General features: G+C 47.2%; 1 protein-coding gene across 3 annotated transcripts; it reads right to left on the reverse strand.

Moving 5' to 3' along the window:
* Positions 1-4,354: 4,354 nt before the first annotated feature.
* On the reverse strand, positions 4,355-10,667 carry Socs2 (suppressor of cytokine signaling 2). 3 transcript variants are annotated; one of them, XM_028783077.1, is made up of 3 exons: positions 10,633-10,667; positions 7,627-7,987; positions 4,355-5,872 (listed from the first exon to the last, which is right to left on the reverse strand). In XM_028783077.1, the coding sequence occupies exons 2-3, from the start codon at positions 7,763-7,765 to the stop codon at positions 5,415-5,417; spliced, it is 597 nt and encodes a 198-aa protein (XP_028638910.1). In that variant the 5' UTR covers positions 7,766-7,987; positions 10,633-10,667; the 3' UTR covers positions 4,355-5,414. The 3 variants fall into 3 exon arrangements, with proteins under 3 accessions (XP_028638910.1, XP_028638909.1, XP_028638908.1); XM_028783076.1 differs by lacking the exon at positions 10,633-10,667 and adding an exon at positions 10,122-10,230; XM_028783075.1 differs by lacking the exon at positions 10,633-10,667 and adding an exon at positions 9,587-9,833.
* Between the last annotated feature and the right edge of the window lie 10,903 nt (positions 10,668-21,570).

A 21,570-nucleotide genomic window follows, 5' to 3' on the forward strand; every position in this document is an offset into this window, starting at 1 on the left:
TCCAGTAAATGAGAATGAACAGAGAGGAAGCAGAGGGTTTGTCTAACCGCAACCACTCTCTCCGCCCTTTATCTCAACAGATAATGGAGAACAGGTAAGTAAATAAAGAGCACCAAACAAGAACGCACTTTCTGACCAAACCCACAATTAAGTCCACTACCTAAGGGAGCGCAGTTCATCCGGGTGACGAAAGTCAAAGTGGAAAAACAACTTCCCTGGGCAGAAACAACAAGGGGAGGGTTTTCCTTAAAGACTGAGAAAGATCACAGCGACACAAGATCAAAATCTAAACAGGAAAAGGGCTGCCAAAAGAACAGAAGGGGAAAACCATTTGGCAAAAAGGCTATCTTTTTATCTTAACATGACTGGAAACTGGGACAGTCTAGGAAAAATCTATGAAGTCCTGTGATGATTTAACTAGCAAATTATGTCTTGCCACAGCGAAGGGGCTCTCTGGGAGGAACTTGGGCTGAAACAGAAGAGGAAGGCAGCTGGTGTTATTTTCTTAGCTCACACCAAGGCTGGCTTGAGTCTCCCTTCTCTCTGTTTTTCACTGAGGTGAGACCACAGAAGGACTGTATAACCCATCACAAACCGCTCCTGCTCTAGGACAGCGCAACGCCGTTTTCTCTAAGTGAAGAATGAAGTTCAAAGCGAGAGTTGTCTATAAAAGCAGTTTTATTTTTATGGCTCAGTAAATGTTTATTGAAGTGAGTCCCCGTCAGACTTGGCAACTCAGACCTCCCTTGTGGACAGAGCTGAGGACAGGGGTAGGAAGACCACAATGACTCTGCTTCAGCTGACCTGCTAGCCAAGCACTGGGGACAAACGGGGCTTTTAGAAGCTGACTCCAGCAACAGCTGTCACTTAAGCTGAGTGCGAGGTGAGGTGACTTACTCGGAAACCACGCAAGAGGGAAAACTGGAGAAAATCTTTAACAGCAGCTGAAGAGGTAAGAGAAGACCAAACGGGAGCTGCAAGGATCGCTCTCGGCTACAAACAAGCTGAAAAAGAACTCTCTTTCTTCCTTCCTAACGGAGCATAAACTAGGGAGAAAGGAGCCTATGGTTGTTTAAATAAACAAGTTTAAAAAAATAAATGTTGACGTGTGGTGTTGGGAACTAGCTTTGATTTTTAAATCCTGAAGAGAGCTAAAGAGAAACAGAGAGAGATTTACTCCTAAGGACCCTAAATCTGTCAATTTACCTAATTCAAGTAGACTAGAATCCCCCTCCCATAACACAGCCACCAAGGGTTCATCTAATAGGCTAAAAAGACAGCATCCTGGGAAGAGTGTGAGAAAGGCAGGAGCTACCTGTGTGTAAGAGGGGGCAAAAGCCAAAACGGACTCTATTGGTAAGCACAGGAGAATACAACCTGTGCACCCTGGCCATGGGCAGAGGTGTCATGAGATCACCACACAGCAAGGACCGGAGGACTGCAGTTTTAAAACGGCAAACAGATTAGAGACAGTGAGATGGAGTGGAGACGTGGCTCATCGGTAGGATGCTCGCCAAGCATGAGGAAAGGCCTATGTTCAATCTCTAAAACTATAAAAAAAAAAAAAATCAAGGAATTCAAATCTACACTCTACAGTGGATCCAGCAGAAGGGGTAATCCTGGAGAATGGGGCAGAAGGAGACAAGAATTGAAAGTCTCCTCCTGTAGTGATATTCCGAAGCCTGATTCTGCATGTTAGAGGAAGAAAGTTTTGAGTTACATTAGCTGCAGCAAAAAAGGGTACAGGCAGTTTTTTTTAAAACCAAGGGCAGATGTGCAGAGCTTTTGCTGATCCAGGACCTGAGCTCTGTGTTTGAATGTCGCCCATTTGCTGGCCAAGGCACAGGCAAATGCTCTCTAATCCCTGAATCTGAAATGTTCTGGTTAATATAAAGGGCCTGAGCTGAGTGACCCACACAGTGTGTTCTGGATGCCAAGACTCTGCAGAGTTAACAACTGGATGAGAAGCATACAGGCCTCTGAGGGAATGACAGGCCCAGAGCCACATTCTTTCACTGGGAGGGTAGAGAGGTCCAGAAGATGGACAGGACTTCTGGGAGCCAGTGAGGCTTCAGCCCAGCTGTTAGACCCACAGCCACTCAGCCCCTCCTGCCCTGTGCCCAAACCCACAACTAGAAGGGCACAGTCTGCTCTCAGGACATTCCATCCTTTGGATTACTTGATGACGTCTCTGTCTCCTACCCTCCGCCAAGCAGGGTACAATTTTCTAAAAGCAGGGGAAAGCCTTCCCAAGAAAATAAACCCTGTGGAAAACCGACAGTCCCCTTTCTGTCACCTATTTGGATTATGTAATTATGATGAAGTCAAACTTTCACACTGACAACCCTAAGCAAGGCCTCCAAGCTCACACAAGTCAGGGTCACCATCCCTAAAAAGCAGATGTCATTTTTCCACGTTAGATGGGATGACACACGCTCCTTCACTCCTGCTCACTCTGAACAGAAACTCACAGCAGTCATTTAAGTCGGTGGGCGAGGGGTGGGGGTGGGAGGGCGGATAAACAAACCCCACACAGGACATTCCACAAGAACAGCAACAATTAGAATACCAATAATAAATATCCTTACTAATGCTTCACACCACCTCACACAGAAAAACAACACTGAAAAAAAAAAAAAATGTCCGGACTGTTGAGGATACTTTGGGTGAACACGGTTTTGTTTCTGTTTGTAAATGAGCCAACCAGTGTATAACTAGCATCATTTAGCAGCCACTCAGTAAAAGGGCAAACTCCATTTCCCCCCTTCCTCATCTTGCCCCTTTACCACTTATCATGAGCTCCCCTTTCAGGGTCTTCAAGGAAAGTCATCGGCAAGACTGACTGGAGGACTGGCAAGATATCTCAGCAGGTGAGGGTGCTTGCCGGTTAAGCCTGAGGTTCAATCCTGGAACCCACACAGTGGAAAGAGAGTATAGTCAAGTGCTCCACCTCTCACATCTAGGACATGGCACATGTGTGCACATAAGCACATACACATGTGTGCACATAAGCGCATACACAAAGAAATCATTTCTTGAAAACGTTTTAAAAGAGAGAGTGTGTGACACTAATTAAGGTATCTGTACTCGTCTGGTTGAGGCCACAGTAAAAAGGCTGAGGGTTGCTATTACAGCCTGCTCCGACTTAAACTGGATCGATGTGGAAATATTCACTTCCTATAAATACTGTACTTTGCTCTTTTGGTCCTTATGAGGATCAAATGAGATGATATGCATAAAGTATTGAGTCAGAAGCTGGCACGAAAGGAACTCAATAAATAAATATTAGAAACTATAAAGCAAGGGAAAAAAAACTGTCCCGTGATGTTTAACAACGTCCTCGCCATCAGGATAGGAAAGATAAGGTTACCCATTTCACAGGCCAATGCAGTGAATCTGGGATCCTCCCCCACCCCCCACCTGCAGGCCACTGAATGCAATACCATGGGGCTTGTCATAATTCCACAGACACAAGTGCCTCGTGACCACCTCGTCACTTCCAATATCTAAGGACACCTATAAAGGGATTCCACAAAGCCCCTTGCTACCGATCCTGTGAGAGTTTTCCCAGGAGTCAAGCATTCTACCAGAGAATGGTTGGCGTGCAAAAGGGAGATCCGGAAAAAGTAAATCTAAGTATCCTAAAGGGAAGGTTACTGCCCCACCAACCAGCAGAGCTAACTCTTCTTTAAAGAGTAGGCTTTTCCTAAACCGTACCCAGCAATCCTTCCAGTTCGGATAAGCTTAATGTTTCCTTCGAGGTAAAAAACTGGGGATTTCAAAAACTGCAAAGTAAAATATGTGAGAAGCAAGTTCTATTATTCTGCATTTTTATAATTTCCTACTCACTCAGAGTGTGTACACGATACACCAGGTTCTCCTTTACCCAGCACACAGGAACCCACAGCTGGCTAGAAAAAATGTAAAGGGCAGCAAGAAGTGTCTAGACTCCAGAAAAGATGGCACACTGCAGCAGTCACGAGACTGTGTGGCCAAGAGAAAGCGGCCGTAGAACCTGTCATTTTTATTTAGTATCATGTCTGTTCGACTTGTTAAAGCTCAGATCCTGACATAATTCTTGTCACTTCTAAACCATTCCTTTTGAAAAGGCAGAAGGCACGGGGATGATGCCCATCCGGCCTGCACACGATCAGACAGTCTTGACAATTCCTAGCTTGTAAACCATGCTATCTAAAACACGTAGAACAGGTGCAGGCCTTATTTGGAGGTGATCGAGTTAATGTTCTACCCTGTGCTGATTGCTTAGTTTATTTCACTTGATAGGAGTTTTTATGGCAACCTTTTATTAGCACGGAAATGGACATCTATGACTCAAAGTAATGAGTGCAACTTGTAAAAGTCAGGTTTGTTTTTATTTAATACATTCTAATCAAATAGTAACAGCAGTAAATAAACACTTTGAAAAACAGGCAGGTACCCCCCCCTATATCTGGAAGAAAAGTAAGTCATAGTATTCTACATGGTAGAAGGGAGGCGGCTGTTGATGGCCATGGTCAGACAATTCAGGGGCAACTTGAAAAGTTCTAAAGCCATTTCCAAAAAAAATTCAGTGGCAATAGGTTAGGACTCACAGCTACGTCAAGGGGGAAAACGTCTCTGTCTGCATTGGTTTTTTTTTTTTTTTTTTTCGAGGATTGAGTTGCACCTGTGTAGCGTGACATTCTTGTCTTTAGCCTTAAGAAAAGAGAGAAGTCTTTTCTGTTTGCACCAGTTTGAAATGTTTCTGAAGTAAGGCTGCCTTGAAATGGATTGCTACAGTACTCATTCACAGGGGAAGTTCATACGTGTAGTAAAAAAGACAGATACAGGCTCTCACGGTGACAATCTTTTTTTTTTTTTTTTTGGTTGATTTGATTAGTTGCATAAAATGAGGGATAAATACAAGCAGCTTAAACGGAACTCCTACTAGATACGTCAGGATGCAAACTATAACATGTTCTAACACAGACTGATCACCAGGCATCTAGAAGTGGAGCTGAAGCCTGGGTCAGCCAGGGTCTTTTCCTCCTTCAGCTAGCCACATGGAAGTCTTTCTCTCCTATGGTGCTTGGACTTTTGACCCAGTGCATAGGGACCCCCAAAAAAAGGCAAGTCATTCTGACAGGAATATTCTCTTGCCTTTCCTTGGGACATTTTTTTTTCTTTTCATTTAAAAAGGGCCATTTGGTCTTGATCAGCCATAGGAAAGAAAGCATCATTCAGCTGAAACTACATAAGGGGAACTTTAAAATACCTAGCTACATCTTCACACCTTTAAATTAGACTGAGCTCAACTGTCCATGAGAAAGAATTCTACGCAGCTTTCCAGAGGAGGGCCTCTGAGTTCTCTTTCCATAGCTGCATTCGGAGATATTCTATATGAGGCATGTGTTTAAAAAAAGAGAGAGAAATACTTATACCTGGAATTTATATTCTTCCAAGTAATCTTTTAGTCTTGTTGGTAAAGGCAGTCCCCAGACTGTACCAGTACATTTGTTAATGGCGAGTCGACAGAAATGCTGCAGAGTTGGTGCTGATGTATACAGAGGTTTGGTCAGGTACAGGTGAACAGTCCCATTCCGGGGGGCCTCTGGGCCTGTCCGTTTATCCTTGCACATCTGAACATAGTAGTCAATCAGGTGAACCACACTGTCAAACTGTTTAAGCTTGGACTTGACACATATGATAGAATCCAATCTGAATTTCCCGTCTTGGTACTCAATCCGCAGGTTAGTCGGTCCAGCTGACGTCTTAACAGATATAGTTAGTAGGTAGTCTGAATGCGAACTATCTCTAATCAAGAAAGTTCCTTCTGGTGCCTCTTTTAATTTCTCTTTGGCTTCATTAACAGTCATACTTCCCCAGTACCATCCTGGGGTTTTTCATTCAAAAAGAAAAAGAAGAGAAAGTGAAAGAGTTATTATTAAGAATTTTTAGAATAAGGTCTGTACTTGGCAGTCATTTTCCTAGTTGTTTTGTTTTGTTTGAGACAGGGCCTCCTGCAGCACTGGCTGGCCTCAATTTTACTTCGTAGCCAAGGATAACCTTGAACTTCTTGTTCTTATGGATTCGCCTCCCAAGTCCTGGCATTTATAGGCCTGTACCACCATGTTCAACTGATTTCTCTTATTATGCCTTATTTTTTTTAAAGCCTATGAGTGAAAGTTTTTGAGGCCTACTACAAATCTTTTGGTAGGTATTTAATAAAAACTTAAGTCCATTCTAGGCACAACTGTAAACCAATTTTTTTCTTTTTAAATGATTTTCTGTAGCTTTTCTTTAAATTATATTAAGGTTTTCTTCTAATGATCCAAAATAACTTTTGCAACATGACAGACATATTTGGCTGACCAAAAAACAAACAAACAAACAAACAAAAAAGCAAGATACTTTTAGTACAGTTTAACTGAAACAAAAACCTAAGTAAATTAGAACTAAATTAGAAGTTAGGGGACAAAGTAGAAAACTCATCTCCAGTAATTCCAATAAAAACAGAAGCAACTTTTTCGACTGGTGGGTAGCCCCCTGACCTGCCCCCCATCCCCCAGAACTTGTAACGTTTAGCCTCTGTTAGAAGCCCTACAAGGCACTACTGTTGACTGCTTTGATTACAACTAGCTAAGTCTCTGAGGAAGAGCAGAAAGAGTTTACAGTCTTCACTATATTCTTTTGGACTTTGCCCAGGTTCAAATTGTATTATAACCCCTGTTCTCTGAAATCTCCATTTGATTCATCTTCTCCATGTTCCGCATCTCACTTACAAAAGTAATTCAAGATAATAACTTTGAACAATGTGCCCCCCTATTTCAACCGACAGCTCTTCCCACCACCGCACCCTCCCCCCAACGCCACAAAAAAATATTACCCGGAAACTTTCCCAAGGAAAGCCCAGGGTCAAAAGGGAAGACTGGAACTTTTTTTTCCCTCTCTCAAGATCTACTGCTACAAAAGTTGTTTTGCCTCAAAGGTTAAGTTTTCAGAAGCCCGATTTTTAAGACCCAAATTGTTTTCGAGCTATTGGGAGAAAATATAATTTTCTCTTCTTTCAGATGCAGGGAGCGCTTCCGCATCATTGCGGAGAGCGGGCTGCACTCGGCCAGGCTACCCCACCCCCACCCCCACCCCGCAACTGCGATCGGTACAGTCTGTAGGTCTCAGTCAGAACTTGGCTGTCACCATCCCGGGCTGCGGCAGCGGCGGCTGCGCCCGGGAGCGCACGCAGCTCAGACAGGAGGCAGCACAGCCCACTGGCCGCGCGCACCCGGCGTTAAGAGAGGCGCTGGCCGCTTTTCTCCCACGCGGGTGCGAGCCGGAGCCCCGGCTGAAAGCAGCCTAGACTCCATCGCGCTGGGAGAGCATTTCTAAAATGAGCCCAGCTCGCTCCCGGCCCTCGCTCAAGCCTCAGCGTCCCTCCACTTTGCTTTTGTGGTCACCTAAGAATCGGGCATCCCTCTCTGCGGTTCCCGGCCCTCGGAGCCGAGACCGGACGCGAGGAGACGTAGTTCCATCGCTTTGAGTGCTCCCCACCTGGGCTCGCGTCCCAGTCGCACTCTCCCTCACCGCCTTGGGTGGGGTGGGCATGGGGGCGCCCCGTTTCGCACTCCTTGCCAGCCGCCAGCTCCTTACCTGTTTGACTGAGCTCGCGCAGGGCCTTCGCCAGACGCGCCGCCTCGGGGGACTGTTCCTCCGGCGACCCCGAGGTCCCCCACTGGCTCCGCGTCCTGTCCGCTCCATTCCCGGAGGGTTCCAGGCACCGCAGGGTCATGGGAGATGAGTCAACACGTCTGAGACAGGTGGTCGCCCGAGTCGGGGCCAGTGGACCTCGCGTGCTGCCTGGAAGTCACAGGGTACCCCAAAAGGAGACTGTGCGGGGTGTCCGAAATGGTGGCGGAGGGGGAGGGGACTGGAAGCGGCTGGTTCTTTCTCTTCAAATTCCGGCAGAATGGTATGGCAAAGTCTCTCGCAGGCACAGTCACCCACAGATCGCCTGCGAAGAAACAATGGGACAGAGATTGGGTCAGTCTGGACTGAACCCCTCCGGCCGAGGTGGGGGTGGGTAAACAGACACGTGGAAAATCCCAGGGACTCCTCCGCCTGCGTGTTCTGTACCATTTAACCCCGAGCATCCAGCTAACGCCCTGCCCAACTCTGGGGGAAAGACGGGTAAAAAGGGCAGAGATCCAAGACACTAAAGTTAGTGAGAGGAGGGTTGAGGAGGGAGACAGGATGAGAGTAAACAAGGTGCTTTCCCGCCGAAGAACTGTGTGCAGGAATTACACACAGGCAGCCTAGGAAACAGTCACCTGCGGGTCCGGATAGGCCTTTGTCATGGGCAAGTCGGAAAAAAAAATAAATAAAACATAAAGAACAGGGCAGTTCTCTGCACTTGGCATTTCCAACCTACATTTCGAGCAGCCCCAGGGCCCTTGGGAGGATGCATCCGGCAAAACCTGGTTCCACGGCCTAAAGCGCCGCAGGGCTACTGGGTCGCCAGCCGAGGGTGCTGCGGTGCGCTAGCAGCGCGCCAGCCGCTGCATCCCCGCCTCGGAGGCGGCCTCGCCCCTACTCCTGCCGCTTCCCGGAGCACGCTCCGGACGAGGACGCGGGGGGCGCAGCGGCGGTCGCTCCAAAACGCGGACCGCTGCTCTTGCAGCTGCCGCCGCGGGCGCTGTCGAGGAATCGGCCGGAGCATGTAGCCCCCGCCGGAGCTCCAAATGAGGCTGGGGCTGAGCCCGCGACAGGCGAGCGCAGCGGGCTGTGCCACCGACTGGGTCTTACCTCCGCCACGGCGACTGCCGCCTCCGCACCAGGCAGCCTCCCCAGCGGACACGGGGCGGGGGAGCAAGGGGGTTAGGAGGGGTGTCCGTCTGAGTTCCCCGGGTGACGTTTATTTGTGGAACGAGATGCCTGGGGATGCAACCGGCTCTGCGCTCAGTAGAAGCAGCAGGATTTTTCTGCGCCAAAGGCAGACAAAAAACAAAAAAACAAAAAAAGAAGGAAAGAAAGAAAGAAAGAAAGAAAGAAAGAAAGAAAGAAAGAAAGAAAGAAAGAAAGAAAGAAAGAAAGAGAGAAAGGAAGGAAGGAAGGAAGGAAGGAAGGAAGGAAGGAAGGAAGGAAGAAAGGAAGGAAGAAAGAAAGAAAGGGGAAAAGAAATCCCAGGGATCGTCGCCTAGCTCTCCCCTCTCCGCTCCGGCTGACACCCCTGCTCGCCAGTGCCGGGTTTCCCTCCAGCCGCGGCGGAGGAGATGGGCGAAAAGAGAAGGGGTGGGGTGGGGGAGCAAGGGCGGAGGCTGGCGGGGTGGAGCGGGAGATCAGGTTATTGGGATTATAAATTTGGATAGCAGTTGTTGTTGGGGGGGGGGTGCTCCAAAGATTTCTCGAGACCGAAAAGGAACCCGGGAGTGGAGGCAGTTGAGTCCGGATGGGGCAGTGCCCGGACTTGAACTCTCCAGGGGCGCCCTAAACTGCGGAAGCCCCACGCAGTCCGCCGCTCCCGAGCTCGCACCCGGCTACCCTCCCCGGTCACTGTGCCACCGCCACCATCCCCACCACCCCGGGCGGAACCTTCGGGCTTCGCGAGCGGTACCTGCCGCAAGCTTCCGGGCTCCGGGCGCAAGAGATCTGGAGGCCGCGCGCCTGGAGCCCCGGCGCGCACTGTCCGCGACCCGCGCAGCGTTGGCGGCTGCGGGAGGAAAGGCTCATGCTTCAGAGGGGGAAAAAGCCCAAGGGCCCGCGAGCCGCAGAGGCGGCGAGACTTGGCAAGAGTTAAACGTCTGTCCCCCGGAGCAGAGTGTGCGCGCGACTCCCCAGCCCGGCCGCGCCTCCCTCGCTCCCCGCCTCTCGCCCCGCGCGCCCCGCCCGGCCGCGGCGGAGGCCGCTTTCCAGGAACTTTCCAGGAATCCGCCTCACGTGACCGCAGCCCCCGCCAGCGCTTTAAAGAGGCCCCGGCGCTACTGCGCAGGCTTCAAGGGAACCCGGGTGGAGAGAGCCGGTGCGGGTGCCGGTGGCTGCGGGTGTGGAAGCCTGCGTCTCCGCCCTCCTCTGACCCTGCACCTCGGGGGGGGGGGGTGCTCGGGGACAAGGAGAAGTCCCCATCCAATGCCCATTTAAGCGGCCAGTACCTGCCCCTGTCCGCATCCGCTGAGCATCTCGGTCCCGCGAAGGTGCTCAGCCCCTCTTCTCCACAGCCCTCCATGGAGGAGGGGACCTTGATGCCAGCCATCCACACCGCTGTGCGCCAGCCAGACACGACCCTCCTCTCCTCAGTACCGGGGGCGGGACCGGTGTGGGGAGGGGGCGGGGCTCCGAAGTCGGTCCCTCCCTCGCTAAGACACACAGAGCCCGAGCTAGCAGGCCACTGCCCAGGTCGACGACCACTCCCGGGCACCTCAGGAAGCGAACCAGAGGCTGTCCCCTCCGCCAGCATCTTGGATAGCCAAGAAAGAGCGATGCTGAACGCCTCCTTAAAGCTGCGCGGGTTGCTTTCAATGCCACCCCCCTTGGAGCTCCGACCGGTAGTCCCCTGCATCAGCCTTGCCCAGCTCCTCCTTTCCTTCTCAGCTCAACTCCAGCTTGTCCTTCGGGAGATCCACCCTGGCCACCTGCTGTGCCTACAGAGGAGGTGCCCCTTACCTGTGCCTGGGTAGGGTGCAGAGTGTCAGCCCTGGTGCGTTTGTCTCTGTGATTCCCTACAAAGCCAGGGACCCGGAGTTCGGATTGATCTCAGTACTTCTTTCCTATTGGGACCCTTACCTTCCACCCTGTAAGACGCCATCTGGCCTCCCAGCCTTCATCCAGGCACACCGGCCCCTGAAACGTGACCCACTTTGAATGTGACCTATATTTTTTTTTTTACAGAAAAACAAACAAAAAATAACACTCATGGGAAAACCGGATTCAAAATTTCGATAGCCATTTTTCTTTGAAATGCTATTCTGTTGCATCACTGCTCAAAAGCTTGAAAGGTCAATGGCCACTTTTAGTTGAAGCGATGGGGAAGTTGAGCAAGGGAGGCCAGGCGAGGTCGGCGGGGGGGCGCCCCGGCGGGGGGGAGGCGCGGCTTCCAAGCCTTGCCTGGTGCCCCGCCTGCCGGCCCTGGAAGGAAACACAACCAACCAAGGCCAGGAACCCTGAAGCAATTTTTATCTGCAGTAATTTTTCTCTCTTAAATAATTCTATGCACTTACAGAACGGTGAATGAGAGGGAAGGTCATAAGCCAACTTACAGGGGCTTTGTCAGCCGTGGATTCGTGTGCATGTGGAGCTGTTTTCTTGGAGTCTTTGATGGGAGCGATGGCTTTTGCTGAAATTTTAGAGCAGGGTGCTTACCTTCCTTAGATCCATAACCTTTTCCGTAAAATTAAAAACAAGGTGTCAGTGAAAGGTTAACGAGAACGGACAAAGCAGATCGGACTGGAGTTTCTGTGTAGTAGGCCCAAATTAAACTTTTTTAACCTCTAAAAATGTCTGAGGTTCACTAAGATCAACATTTTAAGTATGGTTGATACTTTCTTGGTAGAAAACCTCCGAGAAAGAGTGTGCCTATGCTTCAATACACCTAAAGGGTTGTGTGTGTGTGTGTGTGTGTGTGTGTGTGCAGAGACCATACCAACTAATTTTTATTTAATTGGCAGGTGTAGTAAATCTTCCAGCCTCCTTACTTTACTGAGTATTATGAGCAAATACCTGGCAGAGGCTTTGCAAAGGAGGACAGATTGATCTTGGCTCATGGTTTACAGGACACAATCCAACACAGCAGAGAAGGCTTGAGGCCTGGAAGACACCCTCCACGGAGGCAGGAATTAGTGGTGCAGTCAGCTGGAGAAGGGGGACAGGAAACCGGTATAATTGGCTACTTCTACCACTCCAGTGCCCTACCCCAACAACCCACTTCCTTCAGCTAAGCCCCACAGAGGTTGTCAACCTTCCTAAGGCAAGCGACCCATTAATCTGGTTCCTCATATCATGGTGACCCTCCCAACCATAAGACTATTTTTGTTGCTACTTGTAACTGTGATTTTGTTACTGTTATGAATAGTAATGTACATAACTTTGGAGACAGAGGTTTGCCAGAGGGGGTCGTGACCCACAGGTTGAGAACTGCTGTCCTAAAGGCTTTACAACCTTCAAAGTGAGTGCTGCCACCAAAGAAGCAACGTTCAAGTTTATAAGCCTATATGGGATATTTTTCCATTCAAACCATAGCATGTGCTTTTCTTTGCCCCCCTGGGCCTTTGCACAGACCCCCCCCTTTCTAGAATCTCTCCCTGGTTGAGTGCATGAGTGGCCTGGCTTCATTCATATCAAAGTTCAGTCCCCTAAAGAGTCACTGTGCACAGAGATTACTGTAGGCACACAGCTTACTGTATGTCATCAAGCTACGTAAGATTTTTCGACTTTGGTTTCTAGCGTATTTCATGCCCCTCATTTTGCCAGCCTTTCAAATCCTCTACAAGCACCGTAGGAGCCATAGAGGAAATGTCTGTGAGCTCCTGGCAAGCAAATAGGGTAGAACGACGTTATGCAATTGTGTGTGCATGTGGGCAAAACCGGGAGGGAATACAGAGAAAGCAAAGTAAGTATTTGAGAGTAACCGAATAGGGGTGGATTTTTAAATCTGACATCCTTGAGTCTAGTCTTTTTCTGATAATCATCATTTTGCCAAAGTCGTGTGTGAATCAATGTCTTCAGTTGCCCTGAAGTAGACCTTACCCTATTGACCTTGAACTTCGACATTGAAGGACCCCTCTCCTGTGCCCTCAGCTTGATCCTCAGCATCACCTTTGGAGATGCCTAATAGGTGTCGCTAATTAAATATCTGTGAACTGAGCCCTGCTGACCCCTTCCACTTAGAACAAAAACACATTGTTCCTCTGTAGGCCCCGCCTTCCCTGCCACTGGCCCCACTGTTCAGTTGCTCGGGCTGAAAAGCTCAGGGCATCACACAACTGACTGCCCTCGTACACACACCCGTTGTCCAATTTTTCCACTCGGGGTTTCACAATAAACTTAGACTTGAAGCGCTTGCCACATGTCTAGTGCACACCAGGACAAACCAGCCTAACCTGTGCCCAGGTCACTGCAATGTCTCTTGCATGGCTTCCTTGCCCCTTTGCAGCCTCTCCTTGACAGAGAAGCAAGGGTGCATATGTGGAAACTGGGTGGTTTCACAGTTTTTCCTCTGGCCCAACCCAAATGACTACATTGCAGCCAAATAGAAGGCCAAGCCCTGCCCCTTGCAGGGTCTTACGAGATCCATTCCCACTTACCTTTTGTTTTTTCCAGACAGGGTTTCTCTGTATAGCCCTGGCTGTCCAGGGACTCACTCTGTAGACCAGGCTGGCCTCGAACTCAGAAATCAGCCTGCCTCTGCCTCCCAGTGCGCCACCACCACCCGGCCCCACTTACCTTTTGGATCCTGCTTCCTTCAGCTTTGAAGGCTATTTACATTCATAGCTCACTCACACCGCAGTCAGACTCAGACATTCTGGACTCCTCGTATTTTCTAGAATGTTCTTCTCCTGCTCCTTCTTCACGTCCAATTGTCTACTCCACGTCTTGTGTCCGTCCAGATATCTGAATGGCTTGCTCCTGAATAAGTTCCTTAGATCTTTATTTAATGTTCCTTTCTTAGCAAGACTCATCACCCAATTCAGAATTTTACACACACACACACACATACACACACACACCACACCTCTTCTAGGCCCTATGCTATTCATTGTCTATGATGTTTTAATAGGAGAGGACAGAGGGCCTTTTGGAACAAGGTTTCACACAGTACCCCAAGCTGGCCACAAACTCAAAGGAATCCTCCTGCCTCAGCTTCCCAAGTACAGGTATGAAAGGTGTGAGCCATTGCACCAATTTCAATAACATTTCATGTACCTGCCCAATGTACAGTATTGCTTCTCTTCTAGAATGTAAGCATCACGTGCTTTTTCCTTCCATTGCTCACAGATATGGTGGCTGCTTGCGCACCTAGAACTATCTTTAACATGTAGGAGGCATTGGACATCATTGATTTAAAAATGTAAGTAGGAACAAATGAATGAATGAATGAATGAATGAATGAATAGAATAGATCATCAATAAGGCTTTCTGATTGCACTTCCCAGGTGTAAACCCTCAACTTGTTACATATGTGATCTTTGGCAAGTTAGGCTCCTAGGGAGACAGCAGTAGAACCTATCTTACACAGATGTTGTGCCTGGTACCCACTGAACAGATCTATTGCCCCACAAGATGTCTGACAATTAATAATAATCCATGAAAAGAGTTTTGGCACTTAGTGCATTCTCTCCAAGGACTGGTTGGACTGCCCTTCTACTCTCAGAGAGTTTGGTTGTGCTCTGTGTGGTGAACCTTGTCTTACTTTTGTCTATGTGAAATGAAATGATCACCCCCCCCCCATTCTCCCACAAACTTCCGTCGGTGGCTGCCCAAGAACTCCAGGGAGTTCTGGTTCAACTTTAAAATGTACAGGGTGTTGCAGCTGGAGAGATAGGTCAGGTAGTTAAGAGCACTGGCTACTCTTCCAGAGGACCTGGCTTCAATTCTCAGCACCCACATGATAGCTCACAACCATTTGTAACCCCACTTTCAGGGGGATCCAATGCCTTCTTCTGGCTTCTGAGAGCAGTAGGCACGAGCGCAATGCATGGACGTACATCCAGGCAAAACACCTCACACATAAAAAAAAATACAATTTTTAAACAAATAAATTAAACTTATAGAGGATGAAAAAGTGATGGCAGGTTTATGCCATCTCGCACACATATACCCACAAGATGAACAAATGAATTAATACATGTCATTTCAAAGGTTTTTTTTTTTTTTTCTGGTTTTTCGAGACAGGGTTTCTCTGTGTGGTCCTGGCTGTCCTGGAACTCACTCTGTAGACCAGGCTGGCCTCAAACTCAGAAATCCGCCTGCCTCTGCCTCCCAAGTGCTGGGATTAAAGGCATGCGCCACCACTGCCCGGCTTCAAAGGTATTTTAAAAGACTGATTGTATCATGACAAGTGGGAGGAAGCACATTTGTTGATGGAAGCGAAGTACTGTCTGTGTTTAAGAGACTGGATTCTCACAGCTGACTTATTTTATTCTTCTCTTTACCTGCCTAGATTTATAGACTTCTATGTGTGGTACAGGATACATACAACTAAACACCTTCGATCCCAGCCCTCAGGAGACAGAGGCAAGAATATCTCCATGAGTGTAAAGCCATCCTGTGCTACATAGTGAGTTCCAGACCAGCTAGGGCTACCTTAAGAAACTGTTTTTTGTTTTTTGTTTTTTTAAAATCTCCTCCAGGTTCATTGTGACTCCCCAAGCCTGTGAGCCTCAGGTGCTGATTGCCAGGGCTGAGTAGAATGACTCTATAGATACTTCTGAGAAGCAGAGGTTGCCATCAGCAGGGGAGTGACACGCTTGGACTGTGCCCTGTGCTGTCAAAGGTGCATTAGTCACAATCAGTTCTGGGAAGGCGACGACTTTCACCAGTGCAAGACAGTTTTTATCTCCTTTGTCCTCCCCTAAGGTGTTCTAACCTCTTGTCCTCTTTTTTCTCAATACAGTCAGCCTGACTTGAGGTCATTGCTCTGTCTTCACCAATATCCATAAGGCATTCACTGAGCTCAGGGCTTCGGTCAGAAAAGCTTTCTCGATTTAGTCCTGTTGGAGATTATACCTTCCTTTCTGGCTTAACTTTTTACCTATGCCTTTGCTGATACCTGGCATGACAACGGTTGTTCATTTTTCGGGTTTGTCTTTTTCCCCCATGGGAATGTGAGTAGACACTTGATCTGTGTCTCCAGTGCTATACCCCTAGTGCTCTAAACAGCCCCTGACATAGTAGGCCCCCACCAGAACTCATCAGATGAGAAAAAAGAACCACCACAATGGATGGAGTGCCTCATTAAACCAGGAAATGCAAACCTTTCTATTACCTTCTTTCTGGCTTGCAAACCTTTGACTCTTCATCTTATACTTAGATGTGCCTCTTGGCTTACTCTCATGATTCGTTCCGCTCTTGGGCCTGTGATTCAGAGGAGCCTGGTTCTCGTGAAGTTTTTCCTCCATCCCGTTTGAGTGTGACACCCCACCCCCCACCCCCGCTACATGTAGTATCGAGTAATAAGCATGGGCAAGAGGTCATGTAAAAAGAAGCCAGCCATGGTTCACCCACAGCAATGGCAGTGCTGGGAGGAAAGACGGGGTGGAACTTTATTTTTTTTAAATCCTATTTCCAATGCATTGACCCTCAAACACACATGAGTTCTTTCAGTGTTCTGGGCTTTGGGGTTTACCCCTTAGGAAGGTCTCAGTGTAGTGGAAGAGACTTCATCTAAGAATAATTCCAACAGGGACTGAGACCTCGTGGGAGAACACAAAGAGATGCTTTGCAGACACCTGGGAAGATCTCAGCTAACTTCACAGAGAGGGGACTTTGATCAAGAGCCTTGGTAGAGAGTAATATGCTGCTGCTGTTGCTGTTGTTGTTGTTGTTGTTATTGTTGTTGTTTAGAACACCAGTGCACGTGCCATGGTGCACAGGTAGAGGCCAGAGGAGTCAGTTCTCTCCTTCCACCTTTATGTGAGTTCCAGAGATGCAACCAGCTTGTCCAGCAAGGGTTTTATGTATTGAGCCATCACTATAGACTTCCTCTAAACTTCCATTTTCTCATTAGTGTCACAAAGAAAAGAGGGTGGGGTTGAATGTGCTGTTAAGCTTTCTTCTCAGTCTGGAGGAACAGTTCATTCAGTAAAGTGTAAGCGCAAGTACCTGAGTTTGACCCCCAGAGGTCATGTAAAAAGAAGCCAGGCATGGTACACCCACAGCAGTGGTAGTGCTGGGAGGGAAAGACAGGGGTGGAACTTTATTTTTTTAAATCCTATTTCTAATGATGGTTTTTAAATGCTTTAACCTCCCTTGTAGCCCACCACCCACCAGAGGTAGTGGAAAAGAAAGGATACAGGGGAAATGGACCTGTTTAGAAAGGTTCTTTGGAGCAACTGCCATCTGTGTTGTCTGGAAATCAACAGTTCAGTTTACAGGTCAGCAGCAGCAGCTCGATCCACTCTTAAACACTTTATGGCTACATCAGCAGTCCAGTTCAGTAGAGTCAGGTTAGCAACAGTGGTGACATGACCTAGCAGAGACGTTAGGCCTCATCCTCAACTTGAGTCAGCAGGAGGAACCAAGGGGAACACCAGGAGAAGTTTTCTGCTGTGTCTCTCTCAGGAAAGTGAAGATCAGCAAAGACGAAAGACTCACAAGCCTTGTACCAGCAAGCCAAGCTGTGTCTCCATCACTCTGTCAAGTCCTATTTATACCCTCTAAACATCATCCACGTGTCTCTCCTCAGCACAGGTCTTGCCTTAGCCAGCGCATTTAATCAGCGGCCCAAGTATTCTGAGTCCCAACAAATGGAGCTCAACTAAGAAATGTAAGGGGACCAACATACCAACATATGTGTGTTGTTAGCAAAGAATCCTTCATCATGTGTCCTTTCACGTCTTTGTGTTAGCAGAACATCCTCTCTCCTGTGTCTGTTTCCATGAAATATTCCTTCATGAGTCTGCCTTAGTCTTTCCCCTATGTCCACTTTAGGAAAACTTTCCTTCATGTGTCTGCCCCAGCAAAACACCTTCCAACACAACTGACTCTCCAAAGAACCCTTAAGTTTCCACTTCACAGGGTGTTCTTGGGGCTCACTGGCAACCCGGACTAGCCTAATTGATGAGTTCTGTGCCAATGAGAGACCCTGTCTCAAAATAACAAGATTGACAGTGTGCAAGGAACAACACCAAAGGTTGGCCTCTGGCCTCCACACATGTGCACTAGCACACACATAGGTGTGTACACACACACACACACACACTCACGTTTTCTTCTCATTTGAATTACCTACAACTTCTGCTCCATAACCTCCAGTTGATGGTGTCGTTAGCCCTAGGCCTCTAGATATATTTGACTTTCCAGACACATTCACAAAGACCAAAGTCTGCTGCGATGGTGTGGTAATCGAGACAGGCAAAAGAAATGCGTATCAATAAACAACAAATGCTATTCCTGGCTTAGTCATGGGCTTCTGAGAAGCAACCGAACCGGATCAACCAATCGTGGGTGAGACTAACTTTAGCTGTAAACATGTGTCAGAGCCAAAAAAAGCAGGCCCCACGAGCTGCAGCTAGCTCCACACACATCACAGGGAAAGCAGTATGTGTCGTCTCCAAAGGAAAGCCAGATGATGGCATATGAACATAGTCTTTTCTGATATCTTAGTTGCGTGGTAAAGTTGTAACACTACAGGCCTAAGTCACAACACCTGGCTTCCTCAGAAATTATTAAGAATATTTGGGGGGAAAAGTCAAATCTTTTCTGTTCTGTTTCTCACCATAAAGAAAGGTTGTCTAAGAACACCCATCTATATATGATGGTTGTAATCTCTCTCCACTACACTGTCATCTATATACCTGTTTTTGTGATCACCCTTTGATGATTGTTGAAAAAACAACCTACTTCACAGGTAAGCAAAACTAAGCTAAAGTCCAATCAGGCGGTTCTGTAGTTGTAAGCAAATTTGTCTTCGAACAGTGATATAGTGTGTACAAAGGTAGCATTTGACATGGGGGAGAAGTTGGGAGAGAACGCTACTTTTTAAAAGATGTCATTTAAATAATTATGAGCGCAAATTCAAAGGGCTTTAAAGGCGTTTACTTTACATGTGTGGGAGTTTTATCTGTATGTGTGTGAACAAAAGGAGTGCCAAGTACCTGTGGGGTTAGAGGAGGGAGCAGATCCTCTGGAACTGGAGTAACAGACAGATGAGAGCCACCAGGTCTTAGACCCAAGTCTTCAGCAAGAGCAGCAAGTGCTCTTAACCCAAGAACCATCTCTTCAGCCCCTCCAAAAGATGTTATGTTATGTTTGTTTGTTTGTTTGTTTGTTTGTCTGTTTTCTGAGATAGGGTCTCACATGGTAGGTCTGGCTGCTGCGATGGTGTGGTAATCGAGACAAGCAAAAGAAATATGCATATCAGTAAACAACAAACACCAGCCCTGGCTTAGTCATGGAACTCTGAGAATCAACCGAACCAGATCAACCTTTGTCAGCCTCCGGAATGTTGACACTACAGGCCTAAGTCACAACACCTAGCTTCCTCAGAAATTATTAAGAATATTTTGGGGGAAAAGTCAAATCTTTTCTGTTTTGTTTTAATATACTCCCAGACAAGAAGTTTGCAAGTATCCTTATGCCAAAAATTCTAAAACAAATGTGAAAGTCTGTTTCTTAGTAAACATACACTCAACACACAAATCTCTTTAGAGTTTGGCTCCCAGGACCTATATAGGATGGCTCACAATTGCCTGGTGCCCCAGCTCCAGGGAATTCAACACTCTTTTTTGGCTTCAATGGGGCTCTGCACACTCAAGCACACTTGCACACACACACACACACACCCCGACAATTAAAAATAAATCTTTACAAATAGCTCTCTAGACATCATGGTCATAAATTCTGCCTTTTCCTTTGGCTTTTCCAATACTTGCTGGGAAGATTTTTATTCCTATTTCCTTTGAACAAGCTCTTCTCTCTCTCCCTCTCCTATTTAAAAGCACATGCTTAAAAGAGGCAAATTTGTCTGGCAAAGTCATCGGGCAATTACTTGTCAGCCTCAATGTAACACTTTAAGACCACAGCCTACAATGCCTTCTACCACGCCACAGCTCCCAAGCTTTGCCCTGCCACATCCTCATTGTCAACGGGATTAATTGTATTGTGCTCTGTTGATTTCCATCTGCAGACTTGACAAGAATAATGATGGCTTATGGATGGAGGAAGTGGTTCAGTTGGATAGCTCTTGCTCTGCAAGCATGAGGACCTGAGTTCGATCCCAATACCCACAGAAAAGCTAGGCACCACAGGGTACATGTATAACCCCTGCACTGGGGGAAGGAGTGAAGCACAGCAGAAGAAGGGTCGCTGGAACAGGCTGGCCATGCAGGCAAGCCAAACTGGTAAGTTTCAGGAGTAGTGAGTATATTGGTTGCTTTTCTGTCGCTGTGACAAAAACACTATAACTTAAAGAAGGAAGAGTTTATTTGTGGGCTACAGTCCCAGAGGAGGAGAAATGGTATCAGGAGACCAAAGCAGGTAGCTAAGAAATCACATCTTCAACTGTAAACACAAAGTAGAAAGCCAAAGTCAATGGATGAGGCTATGAACCCTCAAAACTGTCCCCAGTGACATATTTCTTCCAACAAGGCTCTTCCACCTTCATCACTACAACAATCACTACATCACTACAACCAAGTGTTCAAATTTCTGATTCTATGGGGACCATTCTTATTCAAGTCTTGTCTCACAAAATCAGATGGAGAGCAACCAGGCAGGAACCTTGACCTCAACCTCTGCTGTGCATGTATGTATGTACACATACACACGCCCAAGTATATAAACATTTGCACACATATACAAAATGTGCATGTGTGCAAGCACACACACACACACCACAAAATAGCATTAAAAAGTTCATTTTAAAAATGATCACTGTAGCAGCTAGGAAATTGGAAGATGGTTATAGGATAACAAACCTGCAAAAGACCACCACAAGATCATAAAATGCAGTGTTCCAAAGCTTACTCAAGAAGAAATGGACAGTTTGTATAGCCCTGTTTGTACTGAAAGACTTCATGGGTAAATTCTGCCAAACACCTAGCAAAGCAATCACACATACTCTACATAAACTGTCTAACAACAAAACACCTAACAGTTTCTTATCACAGTAAACATACACTTATTCTCTGGCCCAGTGATACACATGCTCCATTTCCCAGAAATCTGTCTTACAAAATGTTGTTGAAGTGTGATAATATAGTATACAGCCCTTTATATGTTTTATACAGCTTATATTTTAGCATACTGTGTTTCAGAATCACTTGTGGTTCAACATAGAATTACCGAATGGTTGGGATGCCATAGGGCTTATTTAAGGATGCTACTGGTTAACATATATTTGTTTTTAGTACTTAGCCATTACAAAAAAGTTATGAGTATTCCTATATAAGCCTTTTTGTGGACCGACTTGTCTATGAACCTAGAAGTGGTATCACTGGGCCAGAAGCCGACGATCCACAGTCCATTTCATTGCTGCATGACCTCAACTCTGTGTCTCTCTGTCTCCTGTTCACCTTTCTACTTCTCCAGGCCACTCCTTTGTCACTTTCAAACAAAACAGTGCTTGTCACTTCTGCACAGAATCATCTACCTCCTCTCCTCTAAACTCCTCCCATATCTGATAATTTCGTTAGTCATTTCTTGATCTCACGTAAGCCGGTGTTTCTGTCTTCGTTACTGGACTGCGGCTATGAAGAGACACCAACCATGATCAAGGCAATTTATAGAGGAGAACATTTAATTGGAAAGGAGACCATTTAATTGGGGCTTTGGTTATAGCTTCAGAGGATTAGTCTGTTATCATCATGGTGGCGGGCAGGTAGGCATGGTGAGTATCCACAGGCAGCAGACACACACAGACTGGGCCTGGCGTGAGCTTCTGAAACC

The sequence above is a fragment of the Grammomys surdaster genome, unplaced genomic scaffold (assembly GCF_004785775.1).
Source record: "Grammomys surdaster isolate TR1022 unplaced genomic scaffold, NIH_TR_1.0 958, whole genome shotgun sequence".
Lineage (NCBI taxonomy): Eukaryota > Metazoa > Chordata > Mammalia > Rodentia > Muridae > Grammomys > Grammomys surdaster.